Source organism: Vicugna pacos, chromosome 6 (assembly GCF_048564905.1).
Source record: "Vicugna pacos chromosome 6, VicPac4, whole genome shotgun sequence".
Classification (NCBI taxonomy): Eukaryota; Metazoa; Chordata; class Mammalia; order Artiodactyla; family Camelidae; genus Vicugna; species Vicugna pacos.
The window spans coordinates 67,625,364-67,648,726 of record NC_132992.1 but is presented as its reverse complement, the minus strand read 5'-3'; the positions used below and the strand labels follow the sequence as shown (position 1 = coordinate 67,648,726).

Here is a 23,363-nt window from a genome sequence, read left to right as displayed (position 1 = left end):
CAACAAAAGTTAGTGTGGAAAACCCTAGAATAAGCTCTTCATTCAACAAATAAATTACAAAGTTAAAAGGAGGTGGTGAGAAATCTCATAGACTAAAATACAGAGAAGCCAATAGGTAGACCTTAAATGGATCTTGATCTGAGAGATAATCAGAGAGATCTGAATGTTGATTGAACTCTACTATATTAAGGGATTGTTGTTAATATACTTTGGTTGTGATACGATATTGTGGTTAGGTGTTTTTTTAATGAGTCTTTAGCTTCTAGAGATATATATGAAAATATTTATGGATAAGATACAGTGTCTGAACTTGCTTCAAAATAATCTGAGCAGAAGACTAGAGGGATGGGGGGAAGAATCGAGATTGGCCAGGAGTTTTTCATTGTTGGAGCTGAGTGAGGATTTCAGGGGAATTCATTATACTAGTCTCTCCTTTTTGGTGTATATTTGGAAGTTTTCATAATAAAGAAAAGTTCTTTTAATGAATGAAAAGGACTCAAAAATGGAGAGTCTAAGCTGTTTGCCAACATCCTGGTGTCATTTCCAGGAAATCCTGCTTACTCAAAGTAACACTTTTTATATAAATTTCCCCAAGTAATTCCCTTGACAGAATACTTCCAGTTGACACTTCTTCTTTCCAAAACTTTCAACCTTTATATAAATAGCAGCATAACGTATGTATTCTTCTACAGTTTGCCTTTTCTCCCTCCACATCTTGGTTATGAAATTGATCCATTACAGTGAGTAATGTTTTATAGTAGTCATTTTCAGCGCTGTATAATATTTCATTATTTGAATATACCATAATTTATATTTCAAGTCTCCTCTTGATGGACAGTTAACTGGTTTACAATTTTTGCTACTACCAAAAAATGCTGCCATGGACATCCTTAAACACGTCTCTTAGCATACATTTAAGCACATTTCTTCAGGATATATATCAAAGAGGAATTACAAGCTCAAGGTGTGCAACTTCAACTGTAATTCTACAAAGTGATTGTACTAATTTATATTCCCACCAGCAGCAATAAATACATTTTTTATAGTTATGTCCTGCTGAGGTTAATTGAAAACTCTCCTTTAAAGCAGACTGAGTTCAAAGCAAGCAGAAACTGAGTCAGAGGCCTGGTACGAATAGTTACTAACCCTAAAAATCAACCCAACACGTGCACAGGCTGTGTCCGATGCAGACGGAGATCAGGCTGGAAGGAGACAGGTTTGGGGATTTCTTCAAGTCATGCATGTTTTGATCTGTATTACTTTCCTCTAAGATTAAAATATGCTAATGGTAAACAAAATTATTTCAATAATCACTAAGACACATATCATAGAAATGAAATATCCTAATGGTGACCACCATTAACAACATGACATAATCCACCCAATTTTTCGATACATAAACCAAAATACAGACTTTTTTTTGCACAAAGGGGATAATATTTTTTGGTTTGCACTTTACTTCTTTTTACTGTTTAATATTTCTTTACAAGGAAAGAAACAATCTACATTTATTGAAGATTCTGTTATTCAATAAATATTTACTAAGCACCTGTTCTTGGGCAGAATGGAGTCTATAAAGAAAATGAAGCAACTCCACCACTAAGAGACTGCTACTCAGAAAGGAAAGAAACTCACAGATGTAGGTCATAATAATGGTCCCCACTTACCAAGCACCCTCTATGAGCCAGGCACTATTCCTTAATGAATGTGGTAGTCAGAATAATGCACCCTCCCCAAAGATGCTCATGTCCTAACCCTAATACTGCTATGTTACATGGCAAGGAGGAAGTAAGGTTGCTAATCAGGTGACCTTAAAACAAGGAGAACAGTCTGGGCTCTCCAGGTGAGCCCAATGTAAGCAATCATAAGGGTCCTTAAATGGGGAAGAGGGAAGCAGAAGATGGCAGCATGAAAAAGACTTGACCAACTCTTGCTGGCTTTGAAGGTGGGAGAGGGCTACAAGCCAAAGAATACAGGCAGTTTCTAGAGGCTGGAAAAGGCAAGAAAAGGAATTCTCCCCTAGAGCCTCCAGAAGGAATTCAGCTCTGCTGGTTATTTAGCCCACTGAGACCTGTGTCAGACTTCTGACCTCCAAAAATGTGTATTGCTTAAGCCACTAGATGTGTGGCATTTGTTACAAAAGAAGAGGTATAGGAGTAAGACTAGGAGTAGGGAACTATTCCCCACCACCCTGGAAAAGAGATGCTATGATTTCCATTGGACAAACTGGGGGACCGAGGACCCAAGATGTTAAATTACTAGCCCAGGCTCACAGTGGCAGAACCAGACTCAAACCTGGGTCTGCCCACCTCCAAAGCCTGTGCTAAGGCTACCTCAAAACACTCCCTCTCTGGTCGGGCAGATGCCCCAGGGGTAAGCAAAGCACAGGGGGCTGGGAGGACTGTGTGGAGCCTTTCAAACAATGGTCAGGATTTTGACAGACAGAGATGGGAAGAGAAGGAGGGGTCAGGAAATGCAATGTGGTTCAGTGTGACCAAAGTCTGGGGCATGTTGGGCTTATCTAGTGGGAGGTCAGGCTGGGGACCTCGGTGAGAGACATTGTCCAGTATGATAGCCACTAGCCATACGTGTCTATTAATCTTTACACTTCATTTAATTAAAATCCTATTAAGTTAAAAACTCAGTTCCTCCGTTTTACTAATCACCTTTAAAACTTCAATAGCCACATGTGTCTAATATTGCACAGTGCAGATGCAGAACATTGCCACCCTGGCAAAAAGGTCTATCCCCACTGATGAAGGGAAGTCGTTGGAGTCAGTTTTGAGCTGGTCGGGGGCGCTGTACACTTGAAGGTGTGCGTCTCATCCTTTCATAACACTCTGCCTCACCCTCTGACTTATTCCTACTTCTGTGTCCTCTCCTCTGGGGCTCTACAGAATTTGTCAAGAAGAGATGCATGATAAACATGCACAAAAAAATGTTTAACTCCCAGCACTGTCCTAGAGATGCTATCTAGTCCTAAAAAATGAACTATTCTGGGAAGTGGGTCCAGTTTTTCTCCACTGTCAATACTTTAAAAAAAAATCAGCCCTTATTTAATAGAATCAGATCAACAGTGGAGTGGGAAATGGTTTTTAAGGGGAAGGGACACAGTCACTCACATCTGTAGAGTTTTTGTCAGGTTTCAAAGCACCTGACACATTATCTCATAGAACCTCACCCTGTCCTGGTCCTCCCTGATGGTGGGAGAGGCTCTTCTGAGATGCCAGCTCTTCTGAGCAGCCTTTCCTGCTTTGTAGAGACTGCCCCACTCTGGCTCCAGAAAAGGGAGGCTGAACTCAACCAAGGCGAAGTCTGGGAAGTACACACAGCTCCACACCTAAGAAGCTTAAATGTCTGCCAGAGGGAAGATTAATTTGTGATCTAGTGATTGAGATTAGAATGACGTCAGGGGCAAAGGGAAATCCAAGTCATTGCTATACTGACCTATGTTGTTTTGGGATCTTCATGAGGCTGTTGGGAGTGTCCTGGAGACCCAGTTCTCTTACCCCCTCGGTGACTCAGGATTCTCTCACGGCACGTATGTGCAAGGCTAACCCTGTTTGCCGGGGCTCACAGGCAGCTCTGATCGATTTCCCATCCACAGCTCAACCTTTGTCCTCTCCCGAACAGCTCCTCGGTGACAAACGCAGTAGGAGGGGGTCCTCCACGCTGACATCCCCCTACCAACACCGGCAATGCCAGGAACTTGGCTGCTTAAACAATAGATCTCTATGCAGTCAGGACAGAAAAGGTACCCTGTACCCGCTAAGAGGGGCCTTGCTTCCCTCCCACAGCCTCTGCCAAGCAGGGGTGAGGAGGGAGGTTGGAATGAAGACAGAGGTCAGCCAGAAACACGCCTCCCCCACCCCCGCTGGCAAATAAGGCTTCTGGCCCGAGCATCAGCTAGTGAATTTTTCTACTCTGATGGGCTGAGGACTCAGAAGGACAGGGTTGACCCCCGAGCAAGGGAGAGGGAAGATTGCCCTCTGCGGGCTCAGCTTTACAAATAAGCCCACTCGCCAGTAGATATTTATGCCCTGGCCTGGCCCTGCTCTGGGTCTAATCAGCCAAGAATTAAAACAAAAACCAATAATTCGGAGATGTACATCTGGAAAAGGGGAGGAGGGAGCAGAGAGGCAAGAAAGGAGTCACCACTCGGGCAATTGTTGTCTGACCTCAGGTGTAAAGAATTGAATGAATCATAATTTTGCTTCATGTCACACTCAACACTGGTCCATGCAAGGGTCACTCTTATTTTTTGTTTCATTAGCTATTAGATCTTCACCGCTGCACAAGTATCTTCAAACCATCTTCTTCTGCTCCTCCCCTCAAAAAGGTAAAGTATTGACACTAACTTACACTGACCCATGGTCCCCCCACAGCCAATCCACCCTCCTGCCTCACCCTAACCTCCCCCAATCCTGTGCACGCTGTTACCTAGCTTTTCTTTTCATATACTTTTCTTGCAGCTGTATGTATTCCCAAAAGTTTTTTTCTTTAATTTTTGCTCTTTATAACTTGACAAAAGATGTCATGCTGCATCTTTCAGTGCATTTGTTTCACTTAATATCATATTACCCAGATGAGTCCATATTTTTTCATGTCATGGAGGCTCATTTGTTTTGACTGAGTATAATTCTCCTCTGTGTGAATACATCACAGTTTATTCATTTGCCCTCCAACTGATGGGTATTTGGGCTCTTCCCAGGCTCGTGGTATTGTGAACACAGTCACATAAGTCTCCTTCTGGACCCGAGGTTCTTTTGGGAATACATATGTAGGAGTGGAACCACTGGACCACAAGAAATGTGAATGTTCAACTTTAGGAGATAATGAGATGACATCAGAGTGTTTTCCATTTGATTGCATTTCCTAGAGTTTCTGAGATGATTGTTTCCTCTTCCTGTCCTCCTCGATTTTGTTTAAGTTTCACATGTCAGCTCTTCAAAATGTTTAAATCAACTGCTTGGCCTAACACTTTGAGCAGCCTCTCAACTGAATCCTCCATGTGGAAAAGCAAGGTTCTTGTCCCGAATGCAGATAATCAGAAGGGCACTTATGCAGACACAGGACCCACCCTGGTCCAGACCCTGAGGCAGGCTAGTTAAATGGAGGGGAACTGTCTAGAAGCTGCTTCACATTTGGCAAATGTAAGATTTTAAAAAAGGGATTTGGTGGAGCCAAAGCCTGTTCCCCCATCCAAGTCTGCTTGCTCAGTCTCTCCACCCCCTAACCTCCCATAACCACCCCACACACTTATTTTTAAATAAGGAACAAAAGTCTAAAAATGGGGGAAAAAATAGTTTGTCAAGGGACCAATTTCACATTTAGATGAGAGCAGAGGGTCTGGTGTGGATGTCACAGTACAGACGAATTCATTTCAATAAATATTTACAGAATGCTCTGCAGTGTGACCAGCACACTGACAAATAAGATCTCGATTCTGCCCTCGAGAGATTGTGAGCTTGTTCATTTAACAAGACAGAGCCATGCTTGCAGTGCAGAGGGGGCAAGTTAGAGCTAAGAAGATGAAGGTACTGGCCTGATCTCAAGATGCTCACTGTAGAAGAATTAGCGAAAGTTAGAACACAAGGGAACCAGATGTTAAACTCGTACAGAGGTGAAAGTGATCGATTCTAACCAAAAGGGTGCTCTGCAGGAAAGTTCCTAGCGAGTGATGCTGGAGCTGGGCTTTGAAGTAGGAATCCAGTAGGTGAAAGGGGAGAGGACAAATAAAGAATATACTGAAAACAATTCAGAAATCAAATCTCTCTGAATTCTTGACCTTGTCCTATTTTCTCCTATTTCTCAAACTTCTTAAATCTATTTCCTGCCTCTAGTCCGAGAAAGTGGAACCCGTGGGTCACTATTAAACATGAATCACCTGCATTTATTTGTTCATTCCATGGGGGCTAGGTCCTGTGCTGAGCTCTGGGAGATACGCCGATGGATAAGACGGGCCCGATTCCTGCCCTCGCCCAGCTCCCCATCTGTAGGGCAGGACAGAGGTTTAGACAAAGGCAGGCAGTGGGTTGGCCTGACCATCAGTCAGATTCTGTCAGCCCAGGAGAGTCCCTCCCCCATCCAACACTCCCCAGAAACATTTTCAGTAAATTGTGCAGGATTAAAGGAATGGCTGCCTCCTCCATAATTAAAAGGCTCCTGGTCAGCATCCCAGGTAGCCATGTGGCTGCTCAGAGCTGAGAGACCAAGAAATCAGGTGCTTCCTACATAATAGCCTCCAATCTGATACTTGATAGCCACTGGCTTCCAGAGTCAAACAAATGTCAGGCATTTTATGATGGCAAGAAGCAAATAAGGGGGCATAGATTGGGGTCTAGGCCTCAGGGGAACTCAATTAGTGAGCCAGATAAAGTTAAACCGAAAGGGCATGCTCTCAGTTTCCTAGAAAAGCCAGCTGGAAAAGATGCCAGTTCTTAAGCCTCTGTCACTCAAAAGATTAACAGGAGAGACCCAGGAGTGCCCAAGGGAATAGTGCCACAGCCAGATGTTTCTGCTCCTCCTATGACACCGTCACTCACAACCAGGGCCACGTTTCTGAGGCTACCAAGAAGCGACAGAACTGCAGTCTTCTGGGATAGGTTGAAACTCAAAGACATCACCCATTAGCAATACAGACACCAAAAAGTGCCATTAATAATGATTTCTTCAGACTCTCCTGATGCCCATTTAACAGGAACCGCATCGCTGGTTGGACGAACACTCCCTGCAGCTACTTGGTGGTGTAGAAAGCATATAATCTGTACATCCATATAAACTGGGATTTGGCTCCCACAGCTACGGATGCACCATAACTGTTTCAGGCAAGGCTTTTAGCCTCCCTGAGTCTCACTTGCCAAATGATACTAAAAAGACCCGTCTTCTCATTCTTACAAGCATAAACTATCAAGGAAAGCACCCAGCCTGAGGGTTCATAAATGTGTCTCTTATTGGGGCCTATAAATGCATTCCGGTAACCACATGCTCAAGACAGCAGCTTCCCTTTGGTACTTTCTGAACATGTGTGTATGTGTCAGAGAGAAAGAGGGAAAATGCAGCTGGGACATATACAAGCCTATTTACAGTTCCTGCTTATGTTCCATCAGTTCTATCAAATTAATAAACAAAGGAAGCTGGAGGGAAAAGTAACCAATGTCCCTTTCCTCCCCCTTAAGTACCTAGCTTTTCCCCTAAGAGCTGCTTCCTCCAGGGTCGGGAGTCAAGGAAGGAGAGCCATATGTCTTGAGACGCAAGACCTGCCTGGCAGCAAGCAAGCCCCCCACCATTTGTCTCCGGGCCTCCCTCTCATGTGGGCGGGCATGCAGATTTCAGTCGGGGTGCTCTGGTCTGCATCTCTGTCTTGACTGTTCCTAATTATTGGAGGGAACGCTGTGGCTCTCCTGACCTCGGAGTTTAAGAGCTGGGAGTCTGAATATCCAACCAAGCAGCTTCATTTAAAAGGCATCCTCATCTGCATCCATAAAAGTCACTCCCGGAGCCCTGACTCGCCCCAGCTTTGGGAATGCCTGCTGTCGAGGATTTATGACACGCCCTGGATCTAATCGACTGCACTTTAACTGCTGCTGTTGCACATCTGGCCATAAAAGCGAGGGCCGGCCCAACACGGGGACAAACACTTTTCTTTCCTAAGTGGCTGCAAATCTGATCTCACAGTGATAGCTGGGCTTGCATGTAATCATCCGGCATCTGGGCAGTCATTAAGGCTCGACAAGCTTTGCAAGGCTCCCCCTCCCCCCGCAACACACACGACAGCTATAAAGGTGATTCTCATGTAGCAAGAGCTATGAATGAAGAATCTGCAATCTAAACAGGTGGCAATGGGCTAGGCCGACCAAAATCCAGGAAAGCAAGAGTTGGTAAAGAAGCCAACCTTGTTTTCACAAAGATCCCAGCTACTTTTTCAGGGACTCTCATACTGACGGTGGAGGCAAAGCAGCTATCCCGAGAGACAGCTCTCCTGACATAAGCTAATTCTTGGCCAGAGATTGTCTGGATATTTTTGGTCAAATGAACCCCTGGGTGGTTTAAGAGTACATTTTTTAAGGCAGTGGAATCCTTCATTAGAACAATTGGGGTGAGGGGAGCAATAATCTAGCCCAGAAATGAACACAATGCTGTTGGTTCCAGGAGATTTTACAATGCTCTGGACAGCCTGTCCTGTGCACAGAATTGGCACGTTTCACATAGTTCAGGAACTCCAATCGGACCAAGGTTCAACAAGTAGTCCAAACTCCCGGCCCCGAACGCCAGGGAAGAGACCCTAGAACACTGCCAGCTCCTCTCCACCAGCTGCCCACAGCTCCCACCTCTTCCCTTCCTCCAGAACTGTGCCCAGCAGGAGGGAGCATTAAAATTATCTGCTGTGGGTTTTACGAGCAGCGATAGCTTTTTAAAACAACAACAACTCAAGGTCCTTGTGTGGCTCTCGGGTAACCTAAAACCCTGGAGGCAGATCTGCCCCCCCCCCACCTCCTGCCAAGAACGCCAGCGCTCCGGGACCCCGCGCAGAGTGAGACCACAGGGCAGCCCTGCTTGGGCGGAAAATGAGTCTCTCGGATGCAGGAGGCTCCTCTAAGGGTCCTGGAGCAAAATGCCCTGCAAGAAAACACTGGGAAAGAGAACCCACCAGTGACAGTCGTGGGGGAAGGGAAGAGGCAGAGTCGGTGCTGCAAGAAAGAATGGGGTGGCGAGGGGTTGGAGGAGGTGGGGGAGCGGGCAATAGGAGAAAATTTTATTTCAACAACTTGGCCAAGAAGACCGCAGGGACGAGGTCTGACACTTCCCTTCTCCTCTACCCAGCCCCCGAGGGATAAGGGCCAGCGACCTCGGTCTCCCTCCGCAGGTGGGCACGCGGCTGGGGGCGCACTTACCCTGGGGCCGGTGCGGTGGCCGTAAGCCGGGGACAGCTGCACCAACACGAGCAGCAAGTGTGGCGCGAGCAGGCGGGCGCAGCGCGCGGGCAGCATAGTGCCAGGCGGGCCGGGCAGCAGGCTGCGGGCAGGGGTGGCGGGCTCCGCGGGGCGCACGGCCGCGCCTGCTTTTCTGCTTTCCTGCCTTCCTTCCCCCCGGGGCCCTGGCTGCGGCGGGCCGCGGGCCGCGTCGGTACGGCGCGGGCTCGCTGAGGCTGCGGTCGGAGCGCGCGCTCATGAACCGCCCCGGAGGGGAGCTGAGCGCGAGCGTGTGCTCTGCGCGGCGCGCTCACCGCTCGGCTGGGCCGCGGCGGCAGCAGGTTGGATGCCAGAGCCCGGGCCATGGGAATTCCCGTTATAACCCCCCGGGAGGGGCGGGGCGGAGCCCGGCGGCCCTGATTGACGGGCCAAGAGGCCCGTGGCAGCCGCCCCTCTGGCAGGTGAAAGCCAATGGGAGAGAGGAAAGAGAGGAGGCTCGTGGTCCTCCCCACCAAGGAGCGACACACGGTGGAGTGGGCTCTAGGAGAGACTGGGATAAAGAGAAACTTTCTCTTGGCGCTTCAGTCCGAAGAAGCCTACGAGAGCTCCAGCCGCCTAAATATACCAGAATGCCCACCCGGCTAATGGTAACACCTTAAGCGCTTACAGTTTTCAGCACGAGTACACGAGTTGTCACAGCGGCCGGGTGAAATTGGCAGAGAAAACACTCCTAGCCCGTTTCTTTCAGATGAGGGTAATAGGACGCGGAGGGGCTGAGAAATCTGCTTCCTTGCTGCATTAACACCAAGGACAACTGGAAAATCGCCAGATCTCCCGCACAGAGCGGGCTGTGATTCGCGTTGGGAGTTGGGAGCGAGTGCATTCGCTACTTGCAAACAAGTTTCCAGCGGGTGGCATACCAAGTCCTACAGCGGCTGCCCCGGGAGCAGAGTCGAGGAGAAAGGGGAAGCATTTGCTGGTTATCTGCTTGCCAGGGGCGGCCCCTGTGGGTATGGAATGATGCTGACCCGTGGCTCCGTTGTGGATCTGGGATTGGAACCCAGGCGTCCTGGCGCCTGGCCTCAAACACGAAGGCCAACAGGTAGTCTCTCTGTGGCCTAGGAGCCCTAGGAGGAAAGGTCAGAGGAGACCTGGTCTCCCGGTGCGACGAGAAGGAAGAAAAAGCGTTGATGAGAGGGGTAGTCTGTGGGTGCAAAGACCACAGAGATGGGTTGGAGGAGGGAGGGAGACCTCTCCTGGGTGACCAACCCACTTGGGAACCACAGCCTACCAAAGTGTCCAGCAGGATGTTGGAAGGCTCTACGCAGGGTCATCCCCAGGGGGCCATCTTGGAAATGGTCACAGACACATCACATCAACTCCTCAGTGGAGGGAGAAAGTCCACTGCAGTCAACCCAAGAAAATTGTGGTTTATCTTCAACCCTTAGGGTTTATTTTCATTGGTATGGATCATTCACTTCAAGGGGAGGAATAATTTTCTCCAACCAAGCTGCAAGCAGTGCCAGGGCTTAACTCCTCCTTCCTGTGGGCCTGAGAGGTCCTGACAAAGGTTAACTCTGCTCCCCTGCAGCTTCTCTCCTGGGTTGTATAAACAAGCTTCTGACCTAACTCCTGCATTCAGTTTTGCCCACTCCCCTTGCCCACCACTCAGCCTCCACCCAGCTGCCAGTCATCCTTCTAAAGAGCAAACCTGAATCACTACTCTCTGCCTAAAAAGCTTAAACTCTCCCCAGCGCCCTCAGATCAAAAAAGCCCAGACTGGATGATGGAACAGTAACAAAGTACTGGTGGTTCTCCAAAAAAAAAAAAAAGAAGAAGAAGAGCTGCTCTAAGAGAATTGCCTGTCTTCCTCTGCTGGAGCTAGTCAGGATGGGTTCAAATCCAGGGTCTGCCACCTAGTGGTATAACTTTGCAAGAGTCACCTTACTTATCTAGGGTCAAGTTTTCCCCTCTGTAAAATGGGGATAAAAAAATAGTATCCACTTCATGGGTTGTTGGCAGGATTGAAGGAGATGGAGTATATAAAGCCCTTAGAATGGGTAAGTTATAAATATCACCATCTGGCATGCGAAGAGGGTGGGACAAATGCCTCATCTCATTTTAGCCTCAGTATGATCCTGTGAAGTTAGAGAAATCCAACTTTACAGGTAAGTAAATGGATACTCCGCGGGATTGAGACTTGCCTGGCCTCATTTGGCTGGTAAGTGACAGCAGAGATTCAAGATCAGGTTTTCAGAGTCTAATTCTGCCTCTGTCACCTGATAACTGCAATGTCCAATTGCAAATGCCATAGAGTTCCAAGGTTCCTGTGTGCTCATTGGGGATTTTTTTTTTCAGTGGCCTGCAAAGGAGCTGAGACTCTGAGATTCACTGAGCTTCAGGGAAGGGCATGGAAACAGCAAGGGTCAGCCCTTCCTGGAAACAGCCCTTGTGATCTGGCAACCTGGGAATTTGCCCAGCTGGACTTGTGACACTTACCCAGTACCCCCATGCCCCAGCACTGAAGCACTGACATCAGTTTCCCTGTGCCTGCCTAGGTGCTCCCCCATGAGGGGCTGGGTAGGATGAAAATGTTAGCACTGGGCTCAGCAGGCTGACAAGTTAGTGCTGACTCTACCACCTGGCCACATGCACCGCGTCAAGCTGGTTAACTTCCTTCTGTAGCTGGAATTATTGAGAAATCTATTGGAGTGAGTAAATATCCTTGAAATGGCCCCCCAGTATCTGGCAGCACAAAGCGCCCAGGGAACAGACATTGCAATAGTCCTTTCCATCCATAACACCCTGGGCTGCTCTCCAGCCAGAAAGCTTATTTCCAAGTGGTCGCTGGTCCAAAAATCTACATTATTCTGGATTTCAACCATGTAGCTTAGTTTAAAATATGAGCAACTGCCTTCCAGTTACTTTGCTTAGCAAGTATTTTCTTTCCTTCTGGTTGGCATGCAAGGGCTGTCGTAACCATGGCCATCATTCAAGTGATGCATTTTCTTCTCCTGACTCCTCCCAGAGAAGCCCAGAGAAGGTTAGAAATTCCAGAGAACTGCTAGTCCCAAACAGCGTCTCTCTGCCAGGCTCAATCGTCTGATCCAAGTAAAAAAGTGAAATTGACAAGTTCCTTCTTTCCCTGGGGGCCAAGCTTATGGTTCAAAAATAAATCTAGCTCTCCTGGCACCTGGTCCGTCTGGTTTTCAGCCATGCTCCTTGTCCTGTGGGACTTCTGTTTGCGAGGGGATATTTCAGTGAAGAAAAATAATACTTTATATCCCATATTGAGGGCTGAGGGCCTTGAATATTTAGGAGTAGCTAGGAACACCCATTTCAAATATATCTGTTTCTGTATAGCCTAGAGGAGTCTTGTCTCAAATTCAGAATAGAACCTTTCTATTCATTTTAATAAGCATTTGGATGCATCTCCCTCTGTGCCCAGCACAATGCTCATTATTATAAGGGATCTTTGGATGCACTCACAGCCCTCTGAGAGATTATAATCTAATTTAAGACATGGAGCAGACACATACCTGGAGACCATATTTAAGGGCAAAGCCTGCAATGTGTCTTGTGAACTCAAAGAGCAGGGACCTACTATAAACCTAATGGGCAGGGAAGGTCTTGGAAGGTAGGTCTTGAATCAAGCTTTAGAGAAAAGTGCTTCTATAATATAAATATACCTTAATTTATGTTTGCTTCACCTGTGACACCAATACCAACAGAGGAAGGTGAGTGGTGTCTAATCAGAACTCCTTTCAAATATACTACTGAGCTCAGGAGCCTGGGACACTAAGAATCCTGGGTTCTGCTTCTGGATTTATGATAAACTTGCTGTAACATTTAGCACTGGGCTGAGGTAGGTATTATTTGTCCCATTATGCAGATGAGATTGACCCATAGAAGTTAATCGTACCAAGGTCAGTTCTTACACTTTAAATATACAAGGCAACTCACATGCACACGAGAAAGAGTAAATATGTGAGGTAGGTAATGGATGTTTAATTAACTCAATGGGGGAAATCCTTTCATAATGGATACATATATCAAATCATCATGTTGGACACTTTAAATCTCTTGTAATTTGTCATTTATACCTCAGCCAGGGTTACGGTCATCTAGGGCTGAAAAACCCACTTCCAAGTTCACATGCATGGTTGTTAAGAGGCTTCAGTCCTTCACTGGCTATTGGCTGGATACCTCCATTTTCCTCCACCTGAGTCATCACAAGATAGCTGGCTTCTCCCCAGAGCAAGTGATCAGCAAGAGAGCCCACGATGGAAACCACAGTCTCTGATAACCTAATCTCAGCAGTGATAGACCATCACTTCTGCCATATTCGATTGGTCACACAGACCAACCTGGTACCAGAAGGCGGGGATCAGTGGGCGCCATCTTGGAGATTGACAACCACAGGCAGTGAAAAACAACTTTGTTAGAACTGTTAATAAGAATTTAAATATAATAAACCCAAAATTTTATTCTACATTTTCCTAGTTTTGAAGGTAACATACCTGAAATAGACAACAAACTTTGACTGAAACCATTCACTCATCAAATATCATGAACCTGGAACATACTCACCTTGTAAATATGGATTTCAGATTTCAAATGTATCTCTAATTGGTCTAGCTTATCATTCCTTATGGTTCTCCAGTTTGTATTTGCATCATCAAAACAGTACTTTTGAAAGCTTTAGCGGCTCATAATTCTGTTGAAGAGAAGATGGCCACCTCCTTTGCTCTGTAATTGCAAACATTTTCATTTTTCAGATTTAAAAACATAATTTAAAATCTTCAGCCCAACAAATATTTTCATTTCTACATCATCTGTTTCCTCTTTGCATACACACCTGCCTTCAACATTTGCTCATTTACAAACCACTTCAAGCAAATTTTGTTGCACAAAAGTATGAAAGATTAATGAATATTTTTATGTCTCTTTTGCAAAATAAAAATGTTCAGGCTCTTGTCACAAAATGTTGTGTAATTAAGTCCATCTTGTTAAGTGAATAACTAGATAAAAAAACCGTATATCCTTTTTGTCCTTAAAACTATATTCTTAATTCATTGATAATTGAATTAGAGAAAAAATCATCTAGGATATCATCATCTAAAGATTCACAGGCTAAGATTTCTCTTAATTAATTTCACTATCGTCATTTGATTATATTCTAGAACACTGCTGCCTCTTTGCATTCATCTTCTGATTTAGGTAATAATTGTGAAATCTCTTCCTCTATCAATTTTTTTCTCATTGCCTTTACAAGCACAAAATGAAAATTTCAGAATTTTCAGTTCTATCAAATGAAAGCTGAAAGCAGACCACAAAGATGGTGTCTCCAGTCTTCTTTTATACCTTCTTGGAAAATGATATAGTATTTTAGGCAGTGAATTCAGAAATCTGAAGGATGATAAAATGATGATTTGTGACACTGTTGCACCATCCTTCCAGGTAATTCCATCATTCTTCAGTTTTCTTATTATGTTAGTCTTTTTCAGCATAGTTGGGAATAACTGATGAGTAATGGTAAAATAACTCCTAGGATGACAAAACAACAAAGTGTTTCAAGACATAAGAAAAAAATCAGATCACTAAGAACTCATAATGTAGCTTACATTTATGAAAGGGTTCCCATGCACCTATAACATAATGGCAAGATAGAATGAATTTTAGTCTATCTTTAAAAAATTAGTTAATTTTATCTTTGTGCTTTGAAAGATATCTTAAAAAGACTAAATGTCAAGAAAGATCTTTGCAAGAAAAGATATTTACAAGAAATGCTTTATAAAAGATACAGTGCATTAAAAAAAGATCAACCAAAATTGAGTCCAGTGGAACCCGGATGGTATTAACATACCTGATGCAGTAGATTTGGGAGAAGTGACACCACTGACAGGACTTAAAGCAGACACCATTCATGCCGCACCCACATCCCCTCAGCACACAAATTCCCCAGCATCTTCCTAACGTCACAGTGCCTCTTTTTTCTGCCCCAGGGCGTCCTCTGCCTACAGGTGCCAGCTCATCTTTTGCAGACGGTGAGCTGGAGGGGTCTGGAAGGCAATACCCTCCAGGTGCAACCAATGCGGAACCAGAATTAGTGGGTAAATCCCAACTTCCTCACCCCCCAGCAAGACAATTCTGAGGTGTGTTCCACAGTCTCTCAGTGGGTCCCCAACAGGATTAAGCCCCAGTTGCCCGCAGCAGTAGCCCTCTCATTAATGAACCATTAGTTGGCATTTTCCCCTTCCTTGTTGTACTTCCCCACTCCCTCACTGTGCTTCCTTGGATCACCTCCAAGTAAACTACTTGCACTGAAATTCGTCTTAGAATCTGCCATTGAAGGGGAAAAAAAAGAATATGCCATTGAGAGAATCTAAACTAAGACACAAGGTGAAACCACATCATGATAAAGCAACTGCAGCTCTAAAAATCAATCATAGGGCTCTTCTTGCTCTACCTGGAGGCCTCACGCAGGACAGAGCAGACTGGGCTGATGCAAGCAAGCCAAACAGAGAGGAGACTAGTTAATGATGGCAGACTGCAGTTTAGGAGAAAGAATGCTTTTAGAGGTCATTAGAATAAGGAGCTGTCTAAAACCATCAGAAGTGCTTTCTCCATTTAACAAAAAGTTGGAATGGGCTCCCCGGGTGGCAGATGGACCGTCTGATCTCGATTAAGAAACTGCCTGGGGCGGTGGAATAGTCCCGGGCAGGGAGACGGAGGAATTGGATTCCAATCCAGGCCTCTCCGAATTCGACTGCCATCTCTACCAAAGAGGATCATAAAGTCTTCACAGCGTTGCTGGGACTAATAAGTAAAATCATGGGTTGTGGTAGGATGCTCTGTGGTTTTCATCGTCTTTGGCAAGGTAACTTGCCGGCTAGCATGAGGTGCAGGCAGGGGTGGACACACACCTCAAAGCAGATGGCCTGTGTCAGAAGAGTCACTTGAGTCCCCTTTAGTCATGTACGTGGAGGGTCAGCAGGCATCAGTGTCCTGGGAAAAAGAGTGTAACAAGCCCTTTTTTTAATTTTTATTTTTTTTTAATTGAAGTACAGTCAGTTTACAATGTTACATTAATTTCTGGTGTACAGCATAGTGATTCATTTATATATTCCTTTTTATATTTTTTCCCAAGGTATTGAATACAGTTCCCTGAGCTACACAGTAGGACCCTGCTGTTTATCTATTTTATATGTAATAGTTTGTATCTACAAATCCCGAACTCCCAATTTAAGCTTCCCACCCCCTTTCCCCTCTAGTAACCATAAGTTTGTTTTCTATGTCTGTGAGTCTGTCTCTGTTTTGTAAATAAGTTCATTTGTGTCCTTTTTTTTTTTTGATTCCACATGTAAGTGATATCATATGCTATTTTTCCTTCTCTTGCTTGCTTGCTTCACTAAGTACGACAATCTCCAGGTCCATCCATGTTGCTGCAAATGGCATTATTTTATTCTTTTTTATGGCTGAGTAGTAGTAGCCCTTTCTTGTGCTGTAAATAGCTTTGCTCCTTTAGAGAAATCTGGCCAGTGGAGGGGGAGAGGGACCCTGGTTCTGTGTAGGCAGGGGCAGGGCTGAGGTCTTTGTGACTCACACCATCTTGGAGCTTTACACCCCAGGGTGACTGTGTGAGTGAACCAAGACACGTGGAGAGCTGGGCCCCTAGGGCTCAGGTCCAAGATGGGAAGCCCATGGGATTATGCGTGGCTGAGGGTGGGGAGAAGACACCAACCCATCTCAGCACCTGCAACAACAGCAAGATCAGAAGAGAATTCAACCTCTGTCCTCACCTAGACCATATTCTCTCCTCTTCAACACGTCAACTGGCCTCTTCCTCTCACTGAGGTTGACCGTGATGATGTAGCTGAAGTGACAAAACTGTCCAACGAGAAATAAGTATAAACCTAGCAGGTTTTTCCCACAAGCTTTCCGTGTATATACATTTTAATGGCTTCTATTTTTTTGAGCATTTAAATATACCAAACACTTTCCAAACATCTCCTTTCATCCTCATGACAAGCTTACTATCCCTGATACAATCCCCATATTTCAGAGGTAGGAACTGAAACTCAGAGAGGCTAAGACACTTTCCTGTGGTTACAGAGCCTCAGTGGCAGAGTTGTTTTCAAACCTGAACATGTCTGACCCCAAAGCCCGTGTCCTTCACCACTAGCCTGTGTTGGAAGAACTGGACGACCAGATGAACCTTTCCCGATGACGCAGTCTAAAGGCCCAGCTGTCACCAGAGGCAGGAGCCCGGCGGTCTCCATGGGACCTACATTCAAAGTTAATGGTGCAACCCGAGGGTGGTGGCCTCTGCACAAAGCGGCATTCAGGAAAGTTCTGGAGCCTGAGAGGCAGGGCAACACCAACCACAGCCTCCTTCTCTAGGATGCACTGCCCGGAGTCACAGCAGGCGTGGCGCCCAGGTAAGGAGGCAGGCTGCTCTCGGCCAGGAACACTCCCTGACTGACACAAGGTCACTGTAGCTGGCCCCAGCCCTTCGAATTTCATCCTTCCAGCAGCCCACTGTCCTGTGGTCCTGTGTCTGTGCCTTGGATAATGCCTCTCAGCTGGTGCCATCTCTCTGTCCAGTGAGACCACAAACATCTTGCGATTAGAGTTCATATCTTCTATTTTCTGGCTTTTTTATCCTCCCCATAAGGTCAAAATCCATGCTCAATCACACTTGTGAGTTAGGCCATTTAAATGGCCAGATGACACTGAGGTAAAGGACTACAGGGCAGCCAAATTGACTAAATTCTTTTAAAATTAACCAGGATGAAATGCAGATTAAGGAGAAATCATTTGCTATTACTGTTTTCCCATATGAGAGGTGTATTTTCAATAAGAACATGTAAAAACTCTTTGGACATATTTCACTCCTACTTGTGTGCCTTTACCAGATGTCTTGCACAATTAGACATCTGTGCAAAGACAGAAAAGTTTGCATTTGGATGCATATATTAGAGGCAAGAAATATAACAGTTAAGGGTCCCAGTTTGGGAGGTGGACAAAACTAGATTCAAATTCCATCTCTGTGACTTGCAGCCTGACCACAGACAAGTCATTCTACCTCTCTGAGCCTCAGTTTCCCTATTTATGAACTTGTAATTAAAAGTGCCTTCCTTGTTCACATTCATTAGGATGACCATTATTTTAGAAAACAAAAAAAGAAAAAAAGTAAAGAAGCATTGGCAAAGATGTAGAGAAATCGGAACCCTGTGCATTGCTGGTGGGCAAGTACAATGATGTAACTGCTGTGGAAAACAGTATGGCGCTTCCTCAAAAAAGTTAAACGTAGTATTACCATATGAATCAGCGATTCCATTTCTGGGTATACATATCCCAAAGAAATGAAAGCAGGGACTCGAATAGATATTTGTACACCTGTGGTCAGGACAGCCTTAGTCACAATAGCCAAAAGGTGTAAGCAACCCAAGGTCCATCAAATGAGTGGATAAACAAAACGTGGCATATGAGTACAATGGAAAATTATTCTACTTTAAAAAGGTAAGAGATTCTGACACATGCTACACCTTGAAGACATTGTGCTAAGTGAAATGAGCTGGACACAAAAGGACAAATATTGGATGATTCCACTTAGATGAGGTACCTAGAGTCATCAAATTCAAAGACACAGAGAACAGAATGGTGGTTTTCCAGGGACTGCTGGGAGGGGGGAATGGGGAATTATTGTTTAATAGGTACAGAGTTTCCATTTAAGGAAATGAAAAAGATTTGGAGATAAGTTACAGTAATGGGTGCACAACAATGTGAATATACTTCATGCCACTGAATTATACCCCTAAAAATGGTTAAAAGTAAATTTTACATACAGTGGAAGATTATTCACCATAAAAAAAGAATGCAATCTTGCTGTCTGGGACAGCATGGGTGGACCTTGAGGGCATTATGCTAAGTGAAATAAGTCAGATAGAAAAAGATAAAGACAAATAAGCGAGATCACACTCATCGTAAGTATGTGGGGACTCTAGAAACAACAACAAAATCAAGCTTCTAGATGCAGAGAACAGATTGGTGGTTGCCAGGGATGGGGAGTTGGAAGTGAGTAAATGCTTAAAGGGAATCAAAAGGTAAAAACTTCAGTAATACAATAAATAAGGCATGAGAATGTAATGCACAGCATGGCCTCTATAGTTAATAACACTGTATTGTATATTTGAGAGTTGCTATGAGAGTAGACCTTAGAGTTTCTCACCACAAGACAAAAAGATTCTGCAGCTCTCTGTGTATGATGATGGACATTAACTAGACTTGCTGTGATGATCATTTTGCAATATAAACAAATATCAAATCACTGTGCTACCCACCTGAAATTAATATAATGTTGGATGTATGTCAATCACACCACAATTTTTTAAAGGGAAATTTTCTGTTATATATATGTTTTGCCACACACACAAAAAATCTTCCTTGTAGTTTCACAGTGAGGGCTAAATAAATTAACACTGGTAAAACAGTTGACAGTGCTTGGCGCAGAGTAGTGGTCGCTAAATTGTAGATAGCACCATTGTTGGCTTTAGTCCAACCAGTGGTGGGACAACAGGGGCCTGGAGAGTCCTAAGCCCCAGAATAACCACAGGATGAAAAGAGAAGGCCCTGGAAGAGACTAGGAGAGGAAAAGATCTGCAGGCCTCTTGTGAAAACACGGCCAGAGCAGGATTGCCAGAAAAACACAGGCTGCCTTGTTAAATGTGAACATCAGATAAACAACAATTTTTTCTTGTAATCAGTATGTCCCCAATACTACATAACTCTGTTTTATTGCAAGGGACAGACTAATATTAAAAATGTATTCATTGTTTATCTGACATTCAAATTCAACTGGGCATCCTGTATTTTTATTGGCTAAATCTAGCAACCTTAGGCCAGAGGCACGACTCATCCTTCAGTCCTTGACACTGAGTCAGTCTATGATGATGACAGATCCTAGAATAACCTGGTATCTAAAACTCTGGACAGGGCATCGTTTGGAGGACGGGCGGGCAGAGAACAGAATAAGATTCTTTGCTTTATAAATGTATTCTTTCACAGCTGAGGTCCCATAAATAGCAAGCTCTCCCCACAGTCTCAAAATAGAAATTCATTTTTAAAACTTACATTTACAGCCCCACTTTTGAAGGAGCCCACCTGTCCAAGTTTGAGGTGGTACCAGCCATCGTCCCCAAAGCTGTGGTTCTCCTGGCTTCTGAGATCAGGGATGGGGGTAACACCTACCAGGGTTCACTGCAGACAGAGGGGTCCGGTTGATAAAGGCCAAATCACCACCCTGGGCCCCAGGCTCTGGCCTCCTCCCGGCAGGGTCGACTTGGACCGGCCCCAGCACCTCCTACCCAGGCTGCTGTGGCTGGCTATTCGCACACAGAAAGGGCGGTCGAAGAGTCCTCTGAAATGTCAGCAGAGACCTAAAAAGGGCTTTGTCTATGTAAAACCAAACACAATTCCCCCGGCCTCGGCCCTAAACTGATTAAAAGCTGGAGTCATTCGTTTTGTTTTGAGAAGTGCCAGGGTTTTCTGCCCGCGGTCCCCCCTTCCCTCCTCACTAGTTCCAGCTGCAGAGGCACATCAGTGTGAAGGACCACACACCAGCAGGCCCAGCGGTGCGGAGGCCTGGCGGAGATTAAACCCCAGGCGGCGGGGAGGGCGCCCCACCCCCACGCAGAAGGGGCGCGGAGCCTGGAGCGGGGAGTTCAAGGAGAGAGCCCTCCCGGCGGACCCGGATCGCGTTCACCCCGGCCGCGCCCCTGCTCCATCCCACCGTCAGACCCGGGAGGGCGCAGAGGAAAGTCCGAGGGGAAGATCTGCCCACCGCACAGAACGTGGCCAGACGTGACTTCCCTCTCGACTTAAAAAAAAAAATTAACCAAATTTCTTTATCACACAACAAACATAATTTGGGAGGAAATCCGAGGGACCGAAAGGAGGCAGAGTCTGGGTTTTCGTCTGGGTTCCACCAGCTCACGAGGCGACCTAGGACCATTTGCCCCAGCTAGGCCATCTGTCTGCCTCGCTCTCCAGCCAGGGGGGCTGCGAACCAAGACTGAAAACCAGTAAGACGTGTGATTGGGTTATTTCCTTTGTCCCACGCAGGCCAAACAGGACTCGGTCTGCTCACTTGTTTATTGTCTGTCTCACCCAGCAAGATGCCCCGAGCTCAGCGCTGGAGACCCACCGGGCAGCCAGCACGGTGCCAAGCATCAAGGCTGGTCCCTACGTGGTTTCCGTCGCCTGAGTAAAGGATGGAAGCCGCGCTGATGCGGCAAAGGAGAGCTGCCCTTCCCGCCTGAGCCAACCTTTTCTCTTCCCTGTGGTGTTCCCCCGAGGATCAGAAGGGGACTTTTTTGAGTGCTTGGGGTTCCTGAGCTATTTTTCTCACACCAAGTTCGGAAGCTGATGGAGGTTCACTGTATGGTATCCGGCACTGGTATCGTCCTCCTTTCTTCTTTGCCTTTGGTACCCAGTGTCCTCATCAGCAACGCCCATACCCCACCTGCCAAGCGCCCTGCCAACAGAATGCCGGGGTCAGAGGTTAAAGGAAATTAAAATAGGACAGAAGGTGCTTGAGGGAGGAGGCCAGAGTTTCTGGTGGGCCTCAGAACAGAAACAGGCGTAGGCTCAGTGTCACACAGACATGTGTGTCCTGGAGAGGACCAGGAGGACACCCACCCCTACAGGACGATTTCTGGTGCTTCCCCTCCCCCACTCCATGACATAATGAAAAATCCATGTTAAAATCTTCACATGTGATCTGATTTTTCAACACTTTAATTGGATTAATAGAAGCCGGGAATATAGTGAGCCCACGGCCCTTCCTCCCCAGGGTCCCCCCTCCCCCCCACCCCTTCCCTCTCAGTCTCCAGTCCTCTCTGCACCCCTCTCCCTACTCCTTCTCCTCGCTTGCCTCTCTATTCCTAGACTGACTCATCTTTATCCCTCAAGGCTCTGCTTCCATCCACACCTCCCTCTCTTACCTCCCTTCCAGCTCACTCCCAGCAGCCTCTTCCTCTCTGGGGGCAGGGGGGCACTTTTTTTTGGTGGGGGGGTGGCTCCAGTAAAATTTGCTCTTTCTTCCCTAACTGAAGGAAAAGCAGTCCCATCACTCAAAACCCTGGTGAATGGAATATCTCCAAACACCTGGGGAATGGAATGTGTCTAAAGAAATGCCATTTTATTGCGTTCTAGAATATACACTACCTACTGAGAGTTACAGGAACAGCACTCAAAATCTTTAACAGATATGAGTTAAATATAACTAGTATATTGGTTATTAGCATGCAAGTGTTACTGTTAAAGGCCCTTGTTCTTTTTTTTTTTTTAGATTTTTAGTTTTTTATTTATTTTTCAGGGGGACGGGTAATAGGTTTATTTACTTATTTATCTACTATTATTTTTTTTTAATGGAGGTACTGGACATTGAATCCAGGACCTCATGCATGCTAGGTGTGCACTCTACCACTGAGCTATAACCTCCCCCTAAAGGCCCTTATTCTTGAGGTGACTCTTCCAGACATAATCTGGGCAATGGCACTGCCACCTCATTTTATAATAAATATGGTTAAACTACAGAGAGGAAAAAAAACACCCTACGCTGTTTCCACGATTGTGTAGTGAATGGCTGTGGGGCGCTATATCCTTAGCAACAATGAAATCCTGTGCAGCTAAAAAGCTCTGGACAGGCACTCCCCTGGGTCCCAGTGCCTGTGTGGTGCCCAAGACAAGCTCACAGTGAGACTCTGAACACGCGGCTTGATTTCTCTGCCCTCAATTACTTCGTCTCTACAACCAGAAGGGCAGTTGGGATGAGTGGATTCCAGACTGTTTTGTAATGTATGCCTCTATCAGTAAAAACTTTTTGAGCATTCATCTCCACTCTACGTATTTCTGGTTATATTACGCTATTTGTACTGATATATTATGTATACACCATACAGAAAAATTTAATGGATAAAAGAAACATGAAAAAATGGTATTTTTATGTTTTATTAACCATGATGCCTTCAATTTATCACTCACTAATATTTCAAGGCAAAATATTTACTGAGGGCAAGACTTTGCTGAGTGTTGTTTTAAATTCATTTTTCAAGTAGACTTCAAAATAATTTCCATTTGTTTTTGTCACTGATTTCTTGCCAGATGCCTGTTTTTAACCTCACAATGTGGCTAAAAGGGGGAATTTATAAGAAAACTAGAGAAGTCCCAGCTCAGCTGTTGTTGTTTCTTTCTGCTTGCAAAACAATATTAAATTATTAATACTATCTTTAAAACAGTTTTTTTTTTTTTGGCAGGAATCTTTTTAGGCTGCCTGACTACTTGGTGAGGAGAGGTATTTGTTAAAGCTAAACAATATACTTTATAAATTATTCTTAATAGGCACAAGTAAACTATAATACATCACAGCACACTGGAAGCACGGAA

The 23,363-nt window shown here is 45.4% G+C and overlaps 1 protein-coding gene and 1 long non-coding RNA gene across 8 annotated transcripts in view; one reads left to right on the top strand and one right to left on the bottom strand.

Moving 5' to 3' along the window:
• Positions 1-9,529, bottom strand: part of SMOC1 (SPARC related modular calcium binding 1) — a 136,550-nt gene extending 127,021 nt beyond the window's left edge. For all 7 annotated transcript variants that reach the window (XM_072963302.1, XM_072963304.1, XM_072963306.1 and 4 more), the window contains exon 1: positions 8,895-9,529. In XM_072963302.1, the coding sequence (XP_072819403.1) occupies positions 8,895-8,990 (96 nt within the window). In that variant the 5' untranslated portion in view covers positions 8,991-9,529. The remainder of the gene's footprint in view (positions 1-8,894) is intronic.
• On the top strand, positions 9,528-12,104 carry LOC140696962 (uncharacterized). The gene is made up of 2 exons (XR_012073714.1): positions 9,528-10,014; positions 11,271-12,104. It is a non-coding gene; the product is annotated as an uncharacterized lncRNA (long non-coding RNA).
• Positions 12,105-23,363: the final 11,259 nt, after the last annotated feature.